General features: G+C 42.0%; 1 protein-coding gene across 1 annotated transcript in view; it reads left to right on the top strand.

Moving 5' to 3' along the window:
* The window catches only part of ZBBX (zinc finger B-box domain containing), a 380,683-nt gene that overhangs the window by 272,411 nt on the left and 87,124 nt on the right, over nt 1-21,148 (top strand). Inside the window, exon 16 of the mRNA XM_082248819.1 lies at nt 12,601-12,775. Coding sequence (XP_082104945.1) covers nt 12,601-12,775 — 175 coding nt within the window. The remainder of the gene's footprint in view (nt 1-12,600; nt 12,776-21,148) is intronic.

Genomic DNA, 21,148 nt, shown 5'->3' with positions numbered 1-21,148 from the left:
TAAAGGTATGCTCTAGTTTTATTATATTGTATTGTTTATTATATGTATTGCTTCTAACAGGATGGTGAGTTTTTTGTGAGACTTTTTGTTCTTTTCATACACATGGTAGTGTACCATAGATTATATCTTCTCATTACTGTCAAATTCTGTCCATGCTCTCACTCCATGTGCAGCTTTACACATCGGGGTCTATTTATAAAGATGCAATTTTCATACTTTACAGTCTTTTTCTTTGTGAAAAAAATTGTTTATGACAATTTTACCTATTTTAAAGCCGTTAAGGACGATTTCTATACAAAATGTTTACTTTATTTTAGGGTGAAAATAAGCTTGTAAAATGCAATATAGATGGATGATAACTATAGGTTATAACTACATTACTTTTTTATATTAAAACATTCTTGATAACACTACCCTAAACAAAGCATTGTCTTGTCATTTAGTGGAGGGAAACAGAAAAAGTATATTGTTTTACTAAAATGTCTGTCTTTTTCCATCATGGAGCTGCTAACTGTTCACAGATACTGTAGTTGTTTGGCATCTTTACTGAAGTGATTGTTGTTAGTTTGTTTTAGGAAGCTTGCCGATCTACTCATTTTGAACAAGCAGTAATATGTAAAAGTTTGGACACCAGTAAGACCAGATGAACACTGCTGCACCACTAGCAGCCACCATTCTGGCAAGCTTAATGTGTGTTGTCTGGAACTTCATTGCTTCCAGGAATAGTGATAAATTATTTGTTTTAATGAGGCAGTGAAAAAGGTAATGTGAGTGAGGTCCAGACAAGCTAGACTTGGTATTAAGAATAATATAGTGCCAGAGGGAAAATATGTAATAAAAGCACAGTGAGGTTTGATCCAAAAGTCTGGACCCAGAAGTCTCCCGACCAGGTGTAAGAGGAGGAGGAGGAACAGAAAGCTATAACTGAAGTACAACACGTAGCAGAGGTAAGGAGAGGTAGAGTATTTCCTGACTCAGGGAACTGGCCAAAGGGTGCAGGAAGACAAGTAATACATTGAGCACAAAAAAACAAGATTAAAATATTTCGCACAGGACACCATTCGTGATTCCTATGGGATTGCAGGAAAGTTTCTAATCGGTCATCCAGTGTGCATATTTTGATCCTTTATGCCTTAACTCCATTACCCTCCTGTGAGTAGACATCTTGAGGGGAGAGGGGTTTTACTGTGTGTAGTTTTAATAAAAGTTTGCAGAATTACACTATTGTTGCCCCCACTTTGTTCAATTGCATGAACTTTGAGCGGAGGAACTCTGGAGGAAGGAGGATTTTGGAGCAGCCCAGCAGTGATTAGCACACCCGTTGATTGGTGGATTTAAGGCTCTATATTCACCAGTTTCTGGTGAGTGTTTCATCTAAAGGGGGGGAGCACTAGAGTGTGGTGTCATTTTTGGAGGAACAGTCAAGACCCTTCACTCCCCTACCCTGGTGAATTGTGCTTACTGCATGGACTATACTATATATATTTTTTATGAGTCATTAAGGACACTGGTTTATTCAATGGACCTCTTATTAGCGCTGCTAGTGTTATAGTTTATTTTTTCTGATCAAATACTCTACAACACCTTTGTTAACAGTTCTTTTTGTATAGTAGCTGCTTTGAGACTTTACGTCTTCATAATTCCGTGTTGTTATCTACTGTGTTCTTTTGTGCGTGGGGTGAGCCACTTTATGAGACCTGTTTTTGGTCACCCATATTTTGACTCCTTTGTTTACAAAAAAACAAGAGCTGAATCTTGTTAAGGATGGTGTTAATGGAAAACACAATTGGAATAAGACAGACAGAATACAACAGCAGGATACTTAAGAACACAGAACTTTGTGCACCACTAGCATCTGTAACTGCATGCTACAGTGGACAGCCGGAGTATTGAATGAGCTGCATTTTAAAAGAAACCCATGCCAATTAGAGCATGTGATGTTGCATACTGACATGCTCAGTATTCCCGAGGGTATAAATGGATCTCTGGTGTATGCACTAAAACACAGGAATGGAATCTTGAGCATGGGAGCTCCCAGATGAGGCCACAGCAGTATTAGCAGCAGGAGTCAGAGCAACATATGGGCAAGAGAGCCCAGAGAAGGCAGCAGAAGTAGTGGAAGCAGTAAGAGTCCCAGAAACACTAGGGGATGTAGCAGAGTAGGACCTGCCAACAGAAAATGCTTGGATGAGGAGCAACCAACAGGGTGATTAAAATCCATGGATGGTCACTGAACAGTGAGCAAGTGGCTAACAGGTAGCCAAAGATTAGGTGACCACTTTCATTAACAGGCAGGCAAGCATTTTGGAACAGGATGGAGGTTCCAAAATGTCACAGCTGTCATAATGCTGCAGACAGAGAAACTAGATCCAAGTATAACCCAAACAATACCAGGAGCTTTAGCACATGCATTTAAAGTAGCATGTGAAACTACATTTCTGTTCAATGTTCAGTCTGCTTGTTTTTTTGCTCTGGGTTTAAAGTGATTGTAAAGCTCTGACATGAAATATTAACAAAACATATCTCTCTATAGTGTGCACATGTCTAAATCAAGATCACTAAGTGTTCTTGCTGTCTTTTTTTACTCTGCTATCTGCATGATTTACGTCTGATATGTTTTCCTGACACCAAAAGCTAAAAAGGTGACAGGGAGGAAGCTCCAACACACAGCCTGTGATTGACAACCTCAGCTCTGCTCCTGTGTGCCCCTTCCCTCCATCCAGCTCTCAGAGCTCCCCTCACTGAGCTCTGCAGAGTGTAACTTTAGCTCCACATCCCGTGCTTTCTAAAAACTCAGACAAGCTGTATTTCTGCACTTTGAACAGATATAGAGAATAGAGAATGCAGACAAACAGGTACAACTTATGTAGGAGGATTTGTTTAATCTCTTTGTATCACTTGAGGCCAGTCACTCCACTTGATATATGTAAGGATTGAAAACTACTTTAATGCACATTCACATGAATCTCTAACAGACTTTGAAGAAATGTTTTTTTTTTCCCCTACCTTGGTATTAAGGCCTGCCTTGAAAACTCTGACATCCAACTTAACATACCCAAAATAACCATGTCAGAGAATGAATTGGGAAGGAGATTTCCCCAAATGACAAAGTGAAGAAAGTATGGAAATATATACCAATCAGCCATAACATTATCACCACCCACCATAAAATGATCCCCCGCCTAATTATGAATAGGTCCCCTTTATGCCACCAAAACAGCCCTGACTTGTTAAGGCATGGACTCCACTAGACCTCTAAAATGCTGTGGTATCTGGCACCAAACCATTAATAGCAGATCACTGCCTCCGCCAGCTTTCCCTTTTCCCATACTGCATTGGTACCATCACTTCCACAGGTAAGCAATGCACATGCACCCAGCCATCCACATAATGTAAAAAAAAAAAAAATCTGTTTCACTAGCCCAGGACACCTTTTTCCATTGCTCTGTGATCCATGCGCCCATTGTAAACGCTTCTGGCTGTGGACATGGGTCAGCATGGGTGCCCTGACTGATCTGCAGCTGTGAATCCCAATACACAACAAACTGCGATGGATTGGTTATTCTGGCACCTGTCAGAAAAAACACTACCTTTTTCAGCTATTTGAGCTGCAGTAGCTTTTCTATTGGATTGGACTACATGAGCATTCCTTCACTGCCCATGTGCATTAATGAGCCTTGGCCACCCATGACCCTGTCACTGATTTACTGTTTTTTCTTTCCTTGGACCACTTTTGGTAGGTCCTGACAATTGCAGACTAGGAACATCCCAAAAAGGCTGCAGTTTTAGAGTTGCTCTGAACCAGTTGTCTAGCCAGTATAAATTGGCTCTTGTCAGATTTGCTCAAATCCTTACACTTTCCCATTTTTATGCTTTCAACACATCAACTTCAGGGACAACATGCTCACTTGCTGCTTATTATATCTTACCTACTTTCAGATGCCATTGTAACACAATAATCAATGTTATGTACTTTCCTGTCGGTGGTTGTTTTTTTGGCTGATTAGATTATAACATTGGTGTTTTGTTTAATGTTTTAATGTGCTTCCTCTAAAGATATAGGGAAACAATCAACCAAAGAGTTACAGCCCTTCCAACTTTCATACTCCTTTGAAATTACCCCCGGGATTATTTTCACAAATACTGCCAATAGCAAGAATTACCCTAGGAGAGGCCTTGAATGCTCTGTTTGATAATTTTGTGATACACAGCGCTTTTCTGAGGCTATCTGCAGTGTAATAGGATTGCTGTATGGTAAGGTAGCCCATAGATCAGGGGTCACCTACCAGTAGATCGCAATCTACCAGTAGGTGACTAGTACTACCGATCGCGGTCTGGGCTTGCTGACCTGCTATTCCAGAGCATCAAACAGTGCAATGCCAATGGACTACTTGTAAAGTTAGAGCAAGACCTGTTGATTAGGGATGATCGAACTTTTGAAAAGTTCGGTTCGGCCAGAACATCCGAACTTCCCGAAAGTTCGGCCCGGATTTCAGAACCCCATTGAAATCAATGGGACCAGAACTTCGGTAATCAAAAAACACAATTTTTAAGCCCTAAAACCCAATAAATGCCCCTAAAAAGTCCCTAGGGTTCTGGTTCATGCCCCAATAACTATTAATCACACAAAAAAAGTTCTTAAAAATTGTCATTTTTGATAAAAAAGCCAATTATTGAAGAAAAAAAAAGACATTTTTTTATTTTTACTTTGGATTTCGTATCTGGGGGGTCTAAAAAGTGTACATGTGAAGTTTCAGCTCTGTAGCATGTCCAGAACCATAAAAAAAAAGATCGTTTGTATTAGAACACTTTTCACACCTTGCCGGTTTAATAGCAGGCATTTTTTTGGGTTCTTTGCAGTCAGGAAAAACATCTGAACTTGTGTATAGTGGTACTGTGCACAAGTTCTGATGTTTTGCCTGCCTCCAAAAACCCCCAAAAAATGCCAGCAAAAACACACCTGGGCATTTTTTTTGACGCTAGCGTTTTTTTGGCATTTTTTGGGGTTCTTTTGAGGCAGGCAGCAAAACATCTGAACTTGTGTATAGTGGTATATATACACACATAATTATATGTATATAGACACCTAGCCATATATAGGTGTGATAGTAGCAGAAATATATTACTGTAAATGATTTCATTAGCGCAAGCATATATTTCTGCTACTATCACACCTATATATGTCTAGGGGTATATATACAGACATATATGTGTATATATACCCCCTATACACATGTTCAGATGTCATGTCTGACATCAAACATGTCCTCAAAAAAGCACTGGCAGTGGCAGCCCCTGCAGCATGAAAAATGCTTGGCTGGTGAGAAGCCATATTCCTGTCCCGAAGCAACTCAGAGAAATGATCATTTCTCTGTAGCGGTCACCCTGCTATGGAAGGGTTTTGTCACCCTTCCATAGCAGTCACTGTCAGTTAACCCTACACTACACTACGGTCCCCTTACACTTAACACTTTCCCTACAGAAACTAAATTTTTGAAGCTAACTTAAGTGTAAAGGAGCACTCTAACTACACTAGATATCCCTTTCCTCACACTAAAAATAGCTAAATGACACTTTGTAACACATTAGAACAGAACAGCATTCCACTCTCTTCCATGTCCCGTACAAGAATGCTAGGAATTTGGCGGGGGCGATCTTATATACTGGGGGGCGTATTCACTAATGATTGGTCTAGGGACCCCCTAGTCACTCCAATCACATTCCTAGCATTCTCCTGCCCCCTCAATTGGCTTTTGCTAATGGTTCTGGTCCAATCACGGGCTTTTAAAGCCCATTTCCTGAAGCATTGCATTTTGGTCGGTTCTGGTTGCCGAATTCCGAACTTTTTGGGCAAAAAGTTCTAAATTCGGCCGAACCTCGAACACCCAATGTTCGGGCCGAACTGATGGTGGACCCGAACCGTTCAATCATCCCTACTGCTGATGCCTCCTCTGTATGTCTGGCTCCTGTCCCATGCATAGTGATACTAACTGCACTCCACTTCTTATCCTGGCTAGCGGTCTCCAGAGTGGTGCCAGCTGCAGGAAAGAAGAGATTTCAGGTTAGTGTGATGCAGTACACTGGGCATAATAGTATAGGGCTGCTTTTATACTGATGTGCTGTGGTTTACCCACAACACAGGTACAGTGCAGTGTATCTGCAGCATTTTTGCGAGTTTGCTGCACTTGTCTATAGACTTCAATTATATCCTGCGGGTTTGGTGCACTTTCTGAAAGTACACCAAAGCTCTTTAATGCAAGAGTTTTGGTGTGCCACACCTGCAGGATATAATAAAAGTCTATGGCATAGTGCAGCTAACCCAGTAAAGTTGCAGATGCACAGTGCTGCACCCACAGTGCAGGTAAACCCCAGCACATCAGTGTGAAAGCAGCCTTATAGGGGGCTCAGAACACTAAGTGTTCATTTTCATTTGCAGTGTGGGGGGTGGTAAAACCCCATAGCTAAGATGTGTTTTTATCACCCCCACCCCATCCTCACCCCCTTTAGCTGCATTGGTCAGGGGTGTACACATGTAACAGCACGTGTTATATGCCCTGTCATGGTTGGTGGGTGTAGCACCTGTTAAGCATGACCCATTCAACTGAATGAAGCTGCTCTGCAAGTGCCCTGCAACTTTGTGCAGGACAGCAAACAAGGGGTTAAAGCATGCAGTGTTGTGTTGCTTTCTCCCTACCTGCTTTAACCCCTTGGGCCCCGAAGAAGCATGCAGTTGTTGAGCACTTGCAGAGTGGCCCCATTTACTTGAATGGGTCACAATTGGCAGGCAGTATCACCCACCAAAAGCAACAGGGGGCTTAAATCCTGCTGCCGCATTTGTACACATTTGGCTGCTGTCTCATTGCGACTTTACCACCACCCCAACTTTTCGTGTGAACGAGCATAAGGGTGCCCCTGCCAAATGCAACTAAGGGATCATTCACAAGTGCAACAGGCACTGCTACTCCCCTTAAAAGCAATCAAAGTGTGCTTGACAGGTGGCGAGGAGATGAAATGTTGCCTCTTTACCACCTGTTTTAAACCCATGATTGCCATGCAATGCACGTGATTGCAAAGCGGTAGTAGGGCAATTAGAGGTTTAAATCGGGTGTAAGGAGGCACAGCTTGTCAACACTGTGCCTGGCGATCTGTGACTTCTCCCATTTTGTTCAGGTAGATCTCCACCTCTCCACCAGCAGGTTGAATGAAAAAAAAAAAAAAAAAAAATGACACAATTCCCCTATCTACACATTTGAGGTGAGTGGTGGAATCCTCCCTGCTGTGCCTTTGTATTCTAACAGGGGAGAATTCCCCACCACCGTAATATACTGATGAGCGCTGATGGCTATAGCCAGTGGCACTGGGTAAGCAGTAGAAATCCGACAGGGTGGTCGTACTGAAATCGATAAGTAGATTGATAGTCCCTGCTGAATCAGCTGAATTTCCATGTATGGCCAACCTAAAAGTCAGCTATGCAGGAAAACACTTTCCCTTGATAAGTTATCTTGATCATTGTCAGTTTGATAAGCTCTTGAAACCTTTACATGCACGATTATAAATGCATTATATGTTTTTATGCATGCATGTGAGGTTTAGATTGGTTGTCTCTAAAATTTCAAAGCAGTACATTCTGTGCCTAGTTTTATTACTTTGTGAATGTGATATAACTCAACACAACTTAAAATAGACATGTTTTCATATTTTTAATGGCTGGGGCTGTTTATGTTTAGCAACTTCGTCTTTATCATCTCTTTAAACATTGACATGAGTACATATGGCAGTCTGTGACAAGGATATCAGCTGCAGCACTATAGATAGTCTGTGTGTGACAAATTACATTCATATTCAAATAGTTTCACTCTAAATATTGCTGGATTCTTACATCCTCTTATATACTTATTGGAGCGGAGGAATGGTAATACTGTGCCCATGCAGCAAATAAAATAGTGACCTTAATTTCTCTGAGCCCGAGTGCTTTATTGTTCATTATATCTCACTTGTAGGAGATTCCATGTAGACATCGAGTGTCACTATCATATAAGTGTTTTGTCAAAGAGCGTCAAGTCTTACTCTGTGTTATGTACTATTTCTGCACCAGGAGACCCACTGGTTTGGCTAGAGTGGAGAAACATTAAAAAATTAGTTGGTTCAATGCTGCAGGGAATTTTGAAAATGTGTTATTAAGAATATCATGTCAAAAAAGTATATCTGCTGCTTCTATGTAAAAATTTGTATGTATAAAAGCTTAAAGGAAAAGTACAGTCAAAGCTTGTTTGGCTGTACTTCTTCTGTGGATCACAGGAGTGCAGCTCGTTTTGCACTTTTGTGACCTGTTTTCAGCAGAGAGCGGGCTGAAATACACTCTCTGCTGATGTCACAGAGCCGGACCAGTCTCAGGCGTCATCACGACCACGGAGTCTGGATCTGCCCGCATGCCTGGACTGGCACCCGGATCAGCCTCTCAGTGAGCCGCTGAGAGGCTGAGCCAGCCGCCCCCACTCCTCCACAGCTCAGCACTCCAGTAAGCGAGGAGAGGGCAGAGCAGAGAAGAGAGTGGTGACTGACAGTCAGCAGCTCTCTACTCAGGGAGCTCTGAGAACCGAGCAATCTGCGGTGTTCATTCGCTAGGTTCTCAATGTTAGATTCACCAGAGGACAGATGCAGCATCAGACCTCTTTTAATTAAGGTGAATGTGATACAGTATGCGTATTAAAGCTGAACTCCAGACAAGCAGCTAAAAGCATAGGTGTAATGCATACTACGTATGTGAACAATCAAAAACATCTTGTGACACTGGAACTCCCGACAACAGCATATCCAGGCAAATAAACCTAAGCCTGTCTTTTTAATTAGGCAGGAAAACAGTATGATCACAAGGAAAACCCATCACTGCTTACTCTGTTCTTAGCCAGCTCCTAGTGGTAAAATGCAAATGTTATGCAATGATATCAGGCTTAACTGGCTTGGGATTATAGGGAAATAATACACACTTTAGATGTGTACACTTTACTTTTGTTTTTTTACCAAATAACTGGTTTAAATTCTAACTATGACATACATAAGGTTATTCCTTATAATTCTTACGGCACCAAATCAAAAAACCAAAAACCAAAACAAAGAAAAACAGCAAAAATGTGTATAAAGAAATATACAAATAAAAAATATTGAAATACTACCCATACCAAAGGAATAGATGTCAAGATGTCAGCACATACAAATCTACTAGACAGCCCTCAGTGCATGAATCTACACCCTGAAGTGCATGGATATCCCAATTATAGGATAAAATAATCTTATAATATCTTGACATAACAAATGAACAAATAATGTATGCATTCACAGGCATGGATGTGAAAAAGTATGTCATCCACAACCTGCTTGAAGTGTGGCAGCAGCTGCACACGTACTCGGCTAACCTGGTCTCCCATCCATCCACCTGGAGCTCCACTGAGGAGGCATCCAATATACAGAGCTGTGGACTATATGGTTGTTGTGGATGACATGCTTTTACACATCTATGCTTGTGAGTGCATATATAATTTTTACATATTTTTTTTGCACCAGAGCCTGTGCGGTTTTCTTTTGTTTATGTTTTACAGCTCTCAGTGCCCACTAACAGGGAGAGCTGCAAGGTGGTGTTTCTTGAACAGCATTAACCCTTCATAAAAAGGAAAATAATTTGGGACTTCTTTATTTTAGACATTCTTGGCATGAGCCCAAGTACTGACTATTGTGTGTATCTACAAACCCGATTCCAAAAAAGTTGGGACACTGTACAAATTGTGAATAAAAACAGAATGCAATGATGTTGAATTTTCAAATTTCAATATTTTATACAGAATACAACATAAATGACATATCAAATGTTTTAACTGAGAAAATGTATAATTTTAAGGGAAAAATAAGTTGATTTTAAATTTTATGGCATCAACACATCTCAAAAAAGTTGGGACAAGGCCATGTTTACCACTGTATGGCATCCCCTCTTCTTTTTATAACAGTCTGCAAACGTCTTGGGACTGAGGAGACATGTTGCTCACGTTTAGGAATAAGAATGTTGTCCCATTCTTGTCTAATACAGGCTTCTAGTTGCTCAACTGTCTTAGGTCTTCTTTGTTGCATCTTCCTCTTTATGATGCGCCAAATGGGAGAAAGATCTGGACTGCAGGCTGGCCATTTCAGTACCCGGATCCTTATTCTACGCAGCCATGATGTTGTAATTGATGCAGTATGTGGTCTGGCATTGTCATGTTGGAAAATGCAAGGTCTTTCCTGAAAGAGATGACGTCTGGATGGGAGCATATGTTGTTCTAGAACTTGGATATACCTTTCAGCATTGATGGTGCCTTTCTAGATGTGTAAGCTGCCCATGCCACACGCACTCATGCAACCACATACCATCAGAGATGCAGGCTTCTGAACTGAGTGCTGATAACAACTTGGGTTGTCCTTGTCCTCTTTAGCCTGGATGACATGGCGTCCCAGTTTTCCAAAAATAACTTTTAAATTTTGATTCGTCTGACCACAGAACAGTTTTCCCCTTTACCACAGTCCATTTTAAATGAGCCTTGGCCCAGAGAAAATGCCTGCGTTTCTGGATCATGTTTAGATATGGCTTCTTTTTTGGCCTATAGAGTTTTAGCCGGCAACGGCGAATGGCACAGTGGATTGTGTTCACCGAAATGTTTTCTGGAAGTATTCCTGAGCCCATGTTGTGATTTCCATTACAGTAGCATTCCTGTATGTGATGCAGTGCCTTCTAAGGGCCCGACGATCATGGGCATCCAGTATGGTTTTCCGGCCTTGACCCTTACGCACAGAGATTGTTAATCTTTGGATGATATTATGCACTGTAGATGATGATAACTTCAAACTTTGCAAATTTTCTCTCAGAAACTCCTTTCTGATATTGCTCCACTATTTTTCGCCGCAGCATTGGGGGAATTGGTGATCTTCTGCCCATCTTGACTTCCGAGAGACACTGCCACTCTGAGAGGCTCTTTTTATACCCAATTATGTTGCCAATTGACCAAATAAGTTGCAAATTGGTCCTCCAGCTGTTACTTATATGTACATTTAACCTTTCCGGCCTCTTTTGCTACCCGTCCCAACTTTTTTTGGAATGTGTGGCTCTCATGAAATCCAAAATGAGCCAATATTTGGCATGACATTTCAAAACGTCTCACTTTCAACATTTGATATGTGATCTATATTATATTGTGAATAAAATATAGGTTTATGAGATTTGTAAATAAGTCCATTCCTTTTTTACTCACGATTTGTACAGTGTCCCAACTTTTTTGGAATTGGGTTTGTACTTTAACTGGTAATTATGTGGGCATGCAACACTGTATCCAAAAATGTATATTGATTTGTGTAAAAGTTATAGCGCCTACAGACTATGAGCTATATATATATATATATATATATATATATATACACACACACTGGAATTTTTACTTTTGATTTTTTTTTACTACTAATGGAGGCGATCAGTGACTGATACTAGGACTGCGATAGTACAGCGGACAATCTGACACTAACTGACACTGAGGGGGGGGGACTGTCTAACTGCCACTGACATCACCAGTGATAATACTATACACGATTACTGTACTAATGACACTGGCTGGGAAGGAGTTAACATCTAGAGCGGCTAAGGGGTTCAATGTGTTTTTAACTATGTGTAATGTGGGCTGCTTTTACAAACATATCTGTAAATTTCTCATCCATGACAGATTGCAGCCTCTGTACAGATTCCAGCCATAAATCATTGGCTGGGACTTTCTGACAGGCTCTCACTGTGTACAATCACAGTGAGTGCCAGGTAGGCAGCGACATACCAGCACATCGCTTTCCCTACAGCAGCCACTCCCCCACAGTACATTGAGGGCAGGCATCCGCCAAATGGTTAATGTAGTGAGATTCTTTCAATTATTTGTTATTTCCTGCTTATCTACAAGATATTATACTAATATTTTATTCTATGGTTGAGATATCAATGCACTAGAGTATGTAGATTCATGCACCGAGAGGTGTTTAGTAGAGTTTTATGTACTGACATTAATTTATTTTTATTTGTATATTTCTTTATACATATTTATATTTTTATTTAAGGGATTTACTGCCGTAAGAATAGGATAGCGTTATACACTATGTGTTATCTGTTAAGGGGTTGTCATTATGACAGCTTTCATGCTATATATAATATATATATATATATATATATATATATATATATATATATATATATATATAACTTTGGGTTTTCCCACTATTTAGCATGGAGTTGGGGTTTGTATGATAAATTCTACTTATGCCTGATGTTCAGCTTTAATGATTTCAAAAACAAATGTAAGTGACTGTAACCAATCAGCAAAGGAAAGCCATATATGCATTGACCCCCTCCACTGGCTGGACAACTCACCTCCTTATTAATAAAAGTTTCCATGCTTTTTTAACTGGGTCTTGGAGAGGACTTTCTGTAGGGGACTGCACCTTATAGGAAGTGAGTATTGCAGTGGGAATTGCCTTTTTAATTTTTTAACTTGCAAAGCCATTTTTATTTTTTTTATAAAAACTAGAGTTCTTCTTGTATCTTAGGAATTTCATGAAGTTGTCCTTAGAGAAAGAAATCAAGCATCAGAATATCAAGGTCTGAATGGATTCTTCACTCTGGAAACAGACCATAAAGAGGGGAAAGATAACTTCCATTCTCGACAAGTCCCTGAACACACAACTCATACGTTTAACGTGGATGAGGAAAGCATGTGTACAGGTAAGGACGGGTAGACATGTAAATAACTAGTACTGTATGTATATAACTATGATGTTTCAACCTGCCTAGTTGAGAATCTTGGGCACCATACACCATGACAGGGAACCGTACTGTCACAATACCATAAATGGTCGATGCCCTGGAAGCCGGAAATAACTGAAGTAGATACTGCACCTGCAGGGATCTCCACTTGCTTGTAGGCCCCATGCTGAGCAGCCAGCATGATACATTCTGAACACAGGTGTAGAGCTGCTTGGCAGATTGGGTTCTCTGTTCTTCTTCCTCCTTCTGCCTGTTAGCAATCTCGGCAGCTCTGACACACCAGGTTAAGGAAATGAATACTGCAATACTATTGGGAGCACAGTTCAGTATCAGAAAGCAAATGCCAAGCTGGTTAGTGGTAAAGGAACCCGATATATTGTCACAATTGAAGTAAATAGCAGTATGTAAATAAATGAGTAGGTAACAAATTAGGTCAATTACTGTTCACTAGAGAATATGATCACTAGGTTATAGCATCTTAGAATGGAATAGGGTTCTATGCAGCTAAATTAGAGTAAACCTGGTAATACAAAAAATGGGCAATAAGCAATGACATTTGGTAATTAATAACAGCAATGATAATCAATACTGTGATAACTCCTCTGTAAACAGTAGTGTCGGTTACTGTCAGATCACTGGGTGGAGGCCAAAGTGCTGAGAGGGCTTCCCTTGCAGCTCGGTGCAAATCACCCCTGGAAGTGAGACAGGAGGTGACGCGACCCAAGTAGCCCTGGATGCTTGTGGTGGTGCAGGTGGATGGCTGAGAGGGATATCCGGGTCCCTTCTGAGAAGCTCCAGTGAAAGCAATCAGTGCAGTGGTAAATGCCAGGCTGGGGTCATACACATGTGGTCAGTCCAAGTAACAGCAAGCCAGGGTCAATACACAAGTTATCAGACAGAAACAGATCCGTGGAGCAAGCCGGGGTCGGTACACAGGTTATCAGACAGAAGCAGATCCGTGGAGCAAGCCGGGGGCGGTACACAGGTTATCAGGCAGAGACAAATCCGTGGAGCAAGCCCAGATCACAACAGGAAACAGGAAGCTGATGATAAACCAGCACTGAAGCATAGCCAGAGAGCGTCTTCTATAGGGCCAGGATGGGCGTGATGACGCACATGCTCTGTGCATGCGCACCCGCCTCCGGTATTGTTATTGCGGCTGAGTGGCACTTCCTTTCCTGACAAGTAGGCTGTAACCACTTACACAAGCCTAGTACACACTATTCGAAAAAAACTCGGCAGGAGCTGCTGTACGAACTATGCAATGTTGTTATAGCGATCTCCCCCGCTGAGCTATTGTGTTCTGACAGGGACTGCCCCCACCAGAAGACACCGGTCAATGCTCTCAACCATTGGCTGAGATTGCTGATCGGATGCCGATCGGCAGAGTTTTTTCAGTCATGCCCTTCGACAGAAGCTGGCTTCTTTCGGGATCGCTTACCCTGCACACGGACCAAATGTCAGCCGGTTTCTACTGAACCAGCCGATGGCACCCAATTTTCAACCCGTGTATACGGCCCTTTAGGGAGCACTATATACAGTATATAAATGATTACAGTGAAATATAAGGCTCCCTAGAGAGGTATCACTTACTATGTACAATAATAGGCACATAGTTTGGCTCAAGAAATGGTTCAGTAATGGTTTGGGGAACACAACGCGTTCAAGGTGTTGAAGTTTTTCCACATCTCAATCTATCAAGCATCTGTGGGATGTGCTGAAAAAACAAGTCCATAGAAGCCTCACTTTGCAACTTTCAGGACTTATAAAATCTGCTACTGATTGCTTGGTGCCAGATGCCACAGGATACCTTCAGAGGTACATTATGCTGCATGTATATATATATATATATATATATATATATATATATATACACACATCTATCTATTTATCTATCTATCTTTCCACACACACATTTTGTGAGGGGTTAGCTCAAATAGGATCACCTTCCCAGGGAAAAAGGTAGTCATGTCGGCAGGTCTTTCTTAAGATCTGACTTGTATAGTTTTATTTAAAAGGTTGCATGAAAATCAACAAAACAGAAAGTAAATCCTTGTCATTCAGGCACTAACTTAACAGTTCTGGTTCCTAGATCACGGGTAACGGTCACCAACAAAACAAACATAATGCAAACCTTTTTCTTTCTCTCACAAAGCAATCTCCGCTTTGATAGCTCTCTCAGGTTTGGCTTCCTGAGTCCCAGGCCAAGAGCAGCCTCTTGCTCCAGTCCTTCCTTATTAATACCACCTGCTTGTAAGTCACAAGTGAACCGCAAAATCTGGTCCAGAACCAACCCTGCCAAGATGGCCTGGAAAACCCAGACCGGATTTCGTCTTAGTTTCCTGCAAATGAACGCATGCCAGGTGATACATAGTGTCCATCAATCACCTCACCTTTCATAATGTCGCAATATATATTTATATATACAGTATATATTTATATATATATATATATATATTTTTTTTTTTTTTTATTATTATTATTTTATTTTATTTTTGCCAAAAATATAACAAACATGTAAGACTGAACCATATGCAGCTTGATATAGGAAAGATCATTGGGATGCCAGATTAGAACAGAACAGACAAGGCTAGGGCAAGTAAACAATGGGAAATAAAATGGCTGGGTGAAGGATCGCAGAAGGAACAGAATGATGCAAAAGTAAATAGAATGCTAAGACATTTGACTTCATATTGTTCATGTCCAGGTCATACCTGTAAGTGCGCACTCTACTATCCTAAACCCAAACTGCTAATCCCCAGCACTAACCCTAAACCTTAAAACTCAGCTCCAACCAAAGCGTAATATTTTGTTTTGGATCTACCAAAGAAAGCTTACAGCCAACGAGGACCCAAACAAAACATATGTTGATTTTAATAGAGTAGAGAAGGATTAGAACTTATGAAATGTTTTTCACAGCCGTATTCCTGACATGACAATCACATTCCATCATTTCTTTTTCTGGTTTCACAGGATAAGAAATTGGGGGAATATTGCCAGTTGGGTCACAAATAATGTTAAAAGCCTGACAATGTTTTTTATACCCACTCTGCTCCCCAAATAAACTGACTAGAGTGAGGCTCTAAATTGGATTTATGTTCAAAAAGTGATTTGTTTTCTCACATGAATCATCTAGAAAGGTTAGTTGTGGCTAAGCAATACCCTGAAAAATCTACCTTTTGCCTTGAATTTTTCTTGAGAAGTATCAGTGCATTTCCTCATATGATAAGGCTGTGGCCTTATAACAGCACATCTCTGGTGTTTATCCAAAGTATATCCTGCCTACCCTCTGATGACTGCTATTTTCATGAAATGGGAGTGAGATTTTGAGAAGTCACTCCTGTTCCGCTTATTGTTCTGTTGGCCTGCAGTGCAAGCATTTCCCTGCTTCTGTTTCCTTTGTTCCATGGTCCAGTGTTTTTTAAGCTCTTCTGCTATTTCTTGATCATTCCATTATTAGTCATCAGATCACTAAACATGGGAACAGGTCTAATCTAAGGAAACAAAGCTTTGCTATCCTACCACGATAGCCACTTCCACAAAAAAACACTGTACAAAATGAGGCATAATTAGCCAGTCCTGGGAAAATTATCAGCTGCAGGGAGCCTACAGGCAATACTGAAGGCTGGTCCTTTGCCTGCCATTTGTCTTTTTGGGCACCACTGTTGGTCCAGCAGTGTCACATCTTAATAAAATTTTGACCATTCCTATAGAGGATGTGCCATGATTTAGGAATCCCAAAGACAAACATTATTTCATGAACGACATTCTTTCAAAACCTTGTATCTTTATTGTACAGTACAGGACCTGACCAGTAATGTTTGCTTCTGGCACTGGATCCTGCATCAGCTGCTCAGCCTGACCATGTTGTTGCCTGACAAGGGTTGTTAGCTGCAGCGTGCTATAAAGGTCCAGGCTAGTGATCTGTCACTGTGGTCCCCAGCCCCTGAGAAACCCTTTGGGGGTATGTCCAACATGATGGGCGAAGCCTAGACCCTAATGGCTCCAGTGACATGGATATGGTAAGACGGGTTAGACCATTTCTCGACTATGGACAACCCACAGTGGTTAGCACACAAGCAGCTACATTGGTAATAGAAGGGTCGTAACTAGCTTTATTGTATTATTCTCCATTGTACATTGTACATGTGTCTGACTCTTTCAGGAACATACGGTAAATAATGTTACTTGAATTAAATTTTGGCATTTTTTTCACATCCGAATATATCTTCAGGATGGTGATGCAGTTACATCATGCCTTCTGGCTGACACACTCTCATCAATCATATCTACTGAAAACGTTGACAGTGCATTTACTGGGCTTCCAGCTACCTTCTGCTATAGAAATACAGAATATAGAATGCAGTCAGTGCTTGGGTTATTGCAGCTCCTGTATTCCATACACACAAAACCCGGAATCGCCCCACATCAGCAATGGCATATAACTGGCACAAAGGAGCTGGAAAAAAAAGGCAAAATAACATGCACTTTGTGAATGGCTTTCAGGAAACTTTCAGGAACATGGCTCAGGGAGATAAAGGTTAGAGATGGCCTTGCGGTTCGCCCGGCGGTCGGTTCGCGGCGAATTTTGCTTGTTCGCAAATTCGCAAAAAGTCAGACTTTTGCCGATGTTCGCGAATATGTCCACACCGCCATTTTCTTTTTCATTCAAAAGAACTTTGACCCATGACACAGCCATCAGGTGGAACGGGACAGCCAATTGAAACATTCCAGCACATGGACAGTCCCCCTACCCTATAAATAGACACGATCTGGCGGCCATTTCACATTCCGCTTTCTGCCAGTGTAGGGAGAGGTCTGCTGTGATCATCAGGGAGAGTTTGCTAGACACATGTAGCGCTGTGAAGATCCACAAAAGTCCTTTTCAGGGCTGGTATTTTTCAATATAGGTCTAGTATCTTTTGAGCTTAGGGAGAGATATCCTGTGGTTGCTTTAGGGGCAGTTAGAGATCGGCTGCAGTCACACAGAAATCGCTTTGTCAATGTCCACAAAAGCCATTTAAAATGCTCCAATGTCGTTTTAGGGTCTATTACAGTCTCTTTACTAAAGGGGCAGGTATCCTGTGGTTGCTGTAGGGGCAGTTAGAGATCGGCTGCAGTCACACACAAATCACTTTATCAATGTCCACAAAAGTCATTTAAAATGCTCCAATGTCGTTTTAGGGTCCATTACAGTCTCTTTACTATAGCGCCAGGTATCCTGTGGTTGCTGTAGGGGCAGTTAGAGATCGGCTGCAGTCACACACAAATCGCTTTGTCAATGCCCACAAAAGTCATTTAAAATGCTCCAATGTCGTTTTAGGGTCTATTACAGTCTCTTTACTATAGGGGCAGGTATCCTGTGGTTGCTGTAGGGGCAGTTAGAGATCAGCTGCAGTCACACACAAATCGCTTTGTCAATATCCACAAAAGTCATTTAAAATGCTCCAATGTCATTTTAGGGTCTATTACAGTCTCTTTACTATAGGGGCAGGTATCCTGTGGTTGCTTTAGGGGCAGTTAGAGATCGGCTGCAGTCACACAGAAATCGCTTTGTCAATGTCCACAAAAGTCATTTAAAATGCTCCAATGTCGTTTTAGGGTCTATTACAGTCTCTTTACTATAGGGTCAGGTATCCTGTGGTTGCTGTAGGGGTAGTTCGAGATCGGCTGCAGTCACACACAAATTGCTCTGTTAATGTCCGCAAAAGTCATGTAAAGGGCTGCAAATTTTTTGGTATTGCTGTGCAGTGCACTAAAAAGGGGGGGGGGGAGGGGGGTAATCCACAGTATAATATACTTTGTAGAAAGCATATTATAGTGGATTAGTACTATTATTGTGCACTGTGCAGCATTGTGACAGGTGTGGTGGTGAGACTGAGCGTTTCTGCAGCAACACTACACACAGTGACAAAACCACTTATAATGTATTATAACTGGTGTGATAGACCAATTCCCCCCCCCCCCCCAATGCCACATATTGAAATGGGGTGTTATCTGAGTAAACTTTTTCAAGTGTATATGTGTCATGCAACAATATTGCCTAGTTTGCTGAGTGAAGTCTGGTACACACAGCGCCAAACTCACTGGCCAATTTTTTGACCAACTGGTGTGATAAACCAGTGGCACCCCAATACCACATATTGAAATGGGGTGTTATCTGAGTATACTTTTACAAGTGTATTTGTGTCCTGCAACAATATTGCCTCTTTTGCTGTGTTAACTCTGATACAAACAGTGCCAAACTCACTGGCCAATTTTTTGAACAACTGGTGTGATAGACCAGTGGCCCCCCATAGCACATATTGAAGCGGGGTGTTATTTAACAGTATACTTTTCTAAGATTGTATTTTAGTCCTGCAAAAATTTGGCCTCTTTTGCTGTGTTAACTGTGCTACACACATTGACAACAGATACTGGCCAATTATTTGTAGAACTGGTGTGATAAACCTGTGGCCCCCCAATACCACAGATTGAAGAGGGGTGTTATCTACACAGACACATGGTCTAGCAAACATGGGCAGGGAATATACAGGCCGACACTTACGGTTCTGTGTACTGTGAATGCCTACCGTACCTCTAGCCATCAAAATCTAAGTTTTTTGCTGTCAGTTCAAACCATGTGAGCTAATTTTTGCAGCCTATACAGACCGACACTTACTTCTGTATACTGTGTGAATGCCTAATGTACCTTCAGCCACAGAATACTATGTGTAACGGACCGTTTCGGCAGACAAGGAGTTAAAATCCGTTTAGGCAATATGCCCCTTTCTGAGAGACAGGCACAGCTATTTGCAGGACACCAAACTCCCGAACTGGATACAAAATAGCACTCCAACCTGGAATCTCACGAATAGCTGCTAGCAGACGAACAGGAAAAGCATACATCAGCTTACACTCCTAGCAATCAGTCTCCAACAGCATACAGTGAATCCCCCCCAGAAAGAGACAAACCCCCGAGTTGAGGGTAAAACAGGAACAACAACAACATTTATTGGAAGAACACAGCACACTTTTATACAGAATTTGGAACATCCTTCCCCCAACAACCGCTTTCCCATTGGTCAATTTCACAGTACCTGCAGACCCCCATAAGGTCCTCTCCAGACAATCAAATGAGGGCTCGAAAATGAGTCAGTAGTGATTGGTCAGATAGCTTGACCAGGAGGGCTGCTATGCAAATGAGGACTTGAAAATGAGTCAACAGGGATTGGTTAGATAGCTTTGACCAATGCAAGGAGACAGAAGCCCCAGGGGGCAATCAATGTAAACTATAGTCAGACACAGAACAATGGTTCCCTAACGAGCCCTCAATACACATTACTCTGAGTGTCAATACCTCCCTTAGCAGACAACAGGTGAGGTCATTAGCACACCTGACAAAAGGTGAATGGGGAGCCACCTTAGACAGTCCGTCTCCTCAGAACTTCCTGGAATGACCATATTAGGAGTTGACTTCCTGTTCCTTACAGTTTACAGGAATAAGTTTTAGCTTCCAGGATAGAGGCAAGACTCCATTAGCCACATTGGTTAAAGAAACACAAAAATGCATAACTCCCAGTCTACTGAACAGAACCCCCACATTCAACCCATCCCCAGATAGCCTGAATTGGAGCGCTCAACATATCCAAACAGCGCTCAGATGCCACAAACACAGTCAAATTGCCATGGGGTTTACGTTTAGCATGGGCTGATGAGAGAGGGTCCATAGTCACCTTGCAGGAGGCGAGCAACCAGGCTTCTCCAATGCCCAGTGGCGAGATTGGTCTTGTCACATTTCTCCCCTTTTCCAAACAGACTAACAGGGTATCTGACCTTCTGCCAGTCAGTGCCCTTGTTAGTCCAGCAGCCCACCCACAAAACAGAAACAGCAGTACAGCCCACCCAAAAGAACTGGTTACTACACCTGGGTAGAAGAGAAATGTGTCCATGTCTAGGTGCCTCACCTTGGCTGTGTGGGAGACTGGCAGACTGCCTTGGTGGGTTGCTGAGTGGGCAGAGACCAGCGGTACTCTGCCCTGGTGCCAGCGCTACCACAGAAGTAGCCTGGTTGGAGACAGGTTGTTGGAGGGGGAGACTGCCTGTCTCCCCTTTAGATACACCACCATGCTGCTGTGGGGGAAGACCGACTGTCTTCCCTCTGGCTAAACAGCCCTGTTGCTGGGGGTCAGGACCGACTGTCCCTACCCCCTGTGCTGTGAGTGCAGAGACCACGGTCCCATCTGCACTGTTGGGGGGCTTACTGTCTCCCCCTGGTATGTTAAGCTGCTGCTGTGGGATGGAGACTGGGCTCCCAATTCCCAATAGCTCAATCTGCCGCTGGGGGACAGG

This window comes from Pelophylax lessonae, assembly GCF_965119305.1.
Source record: "Pelophylax lessonae genome assembly, chromosome: 3".
NCBI lineage: Eukaryota > Metazoa > Chordata > Amphibia > Anura > Ranidae > Pelophylax > Pelophylax lessonae.
The sequence above is the reverse complement of the archived record's forward strand: the minus strand, read 5'-3'. Positions and strand labels throughout refer to the sequence as shown.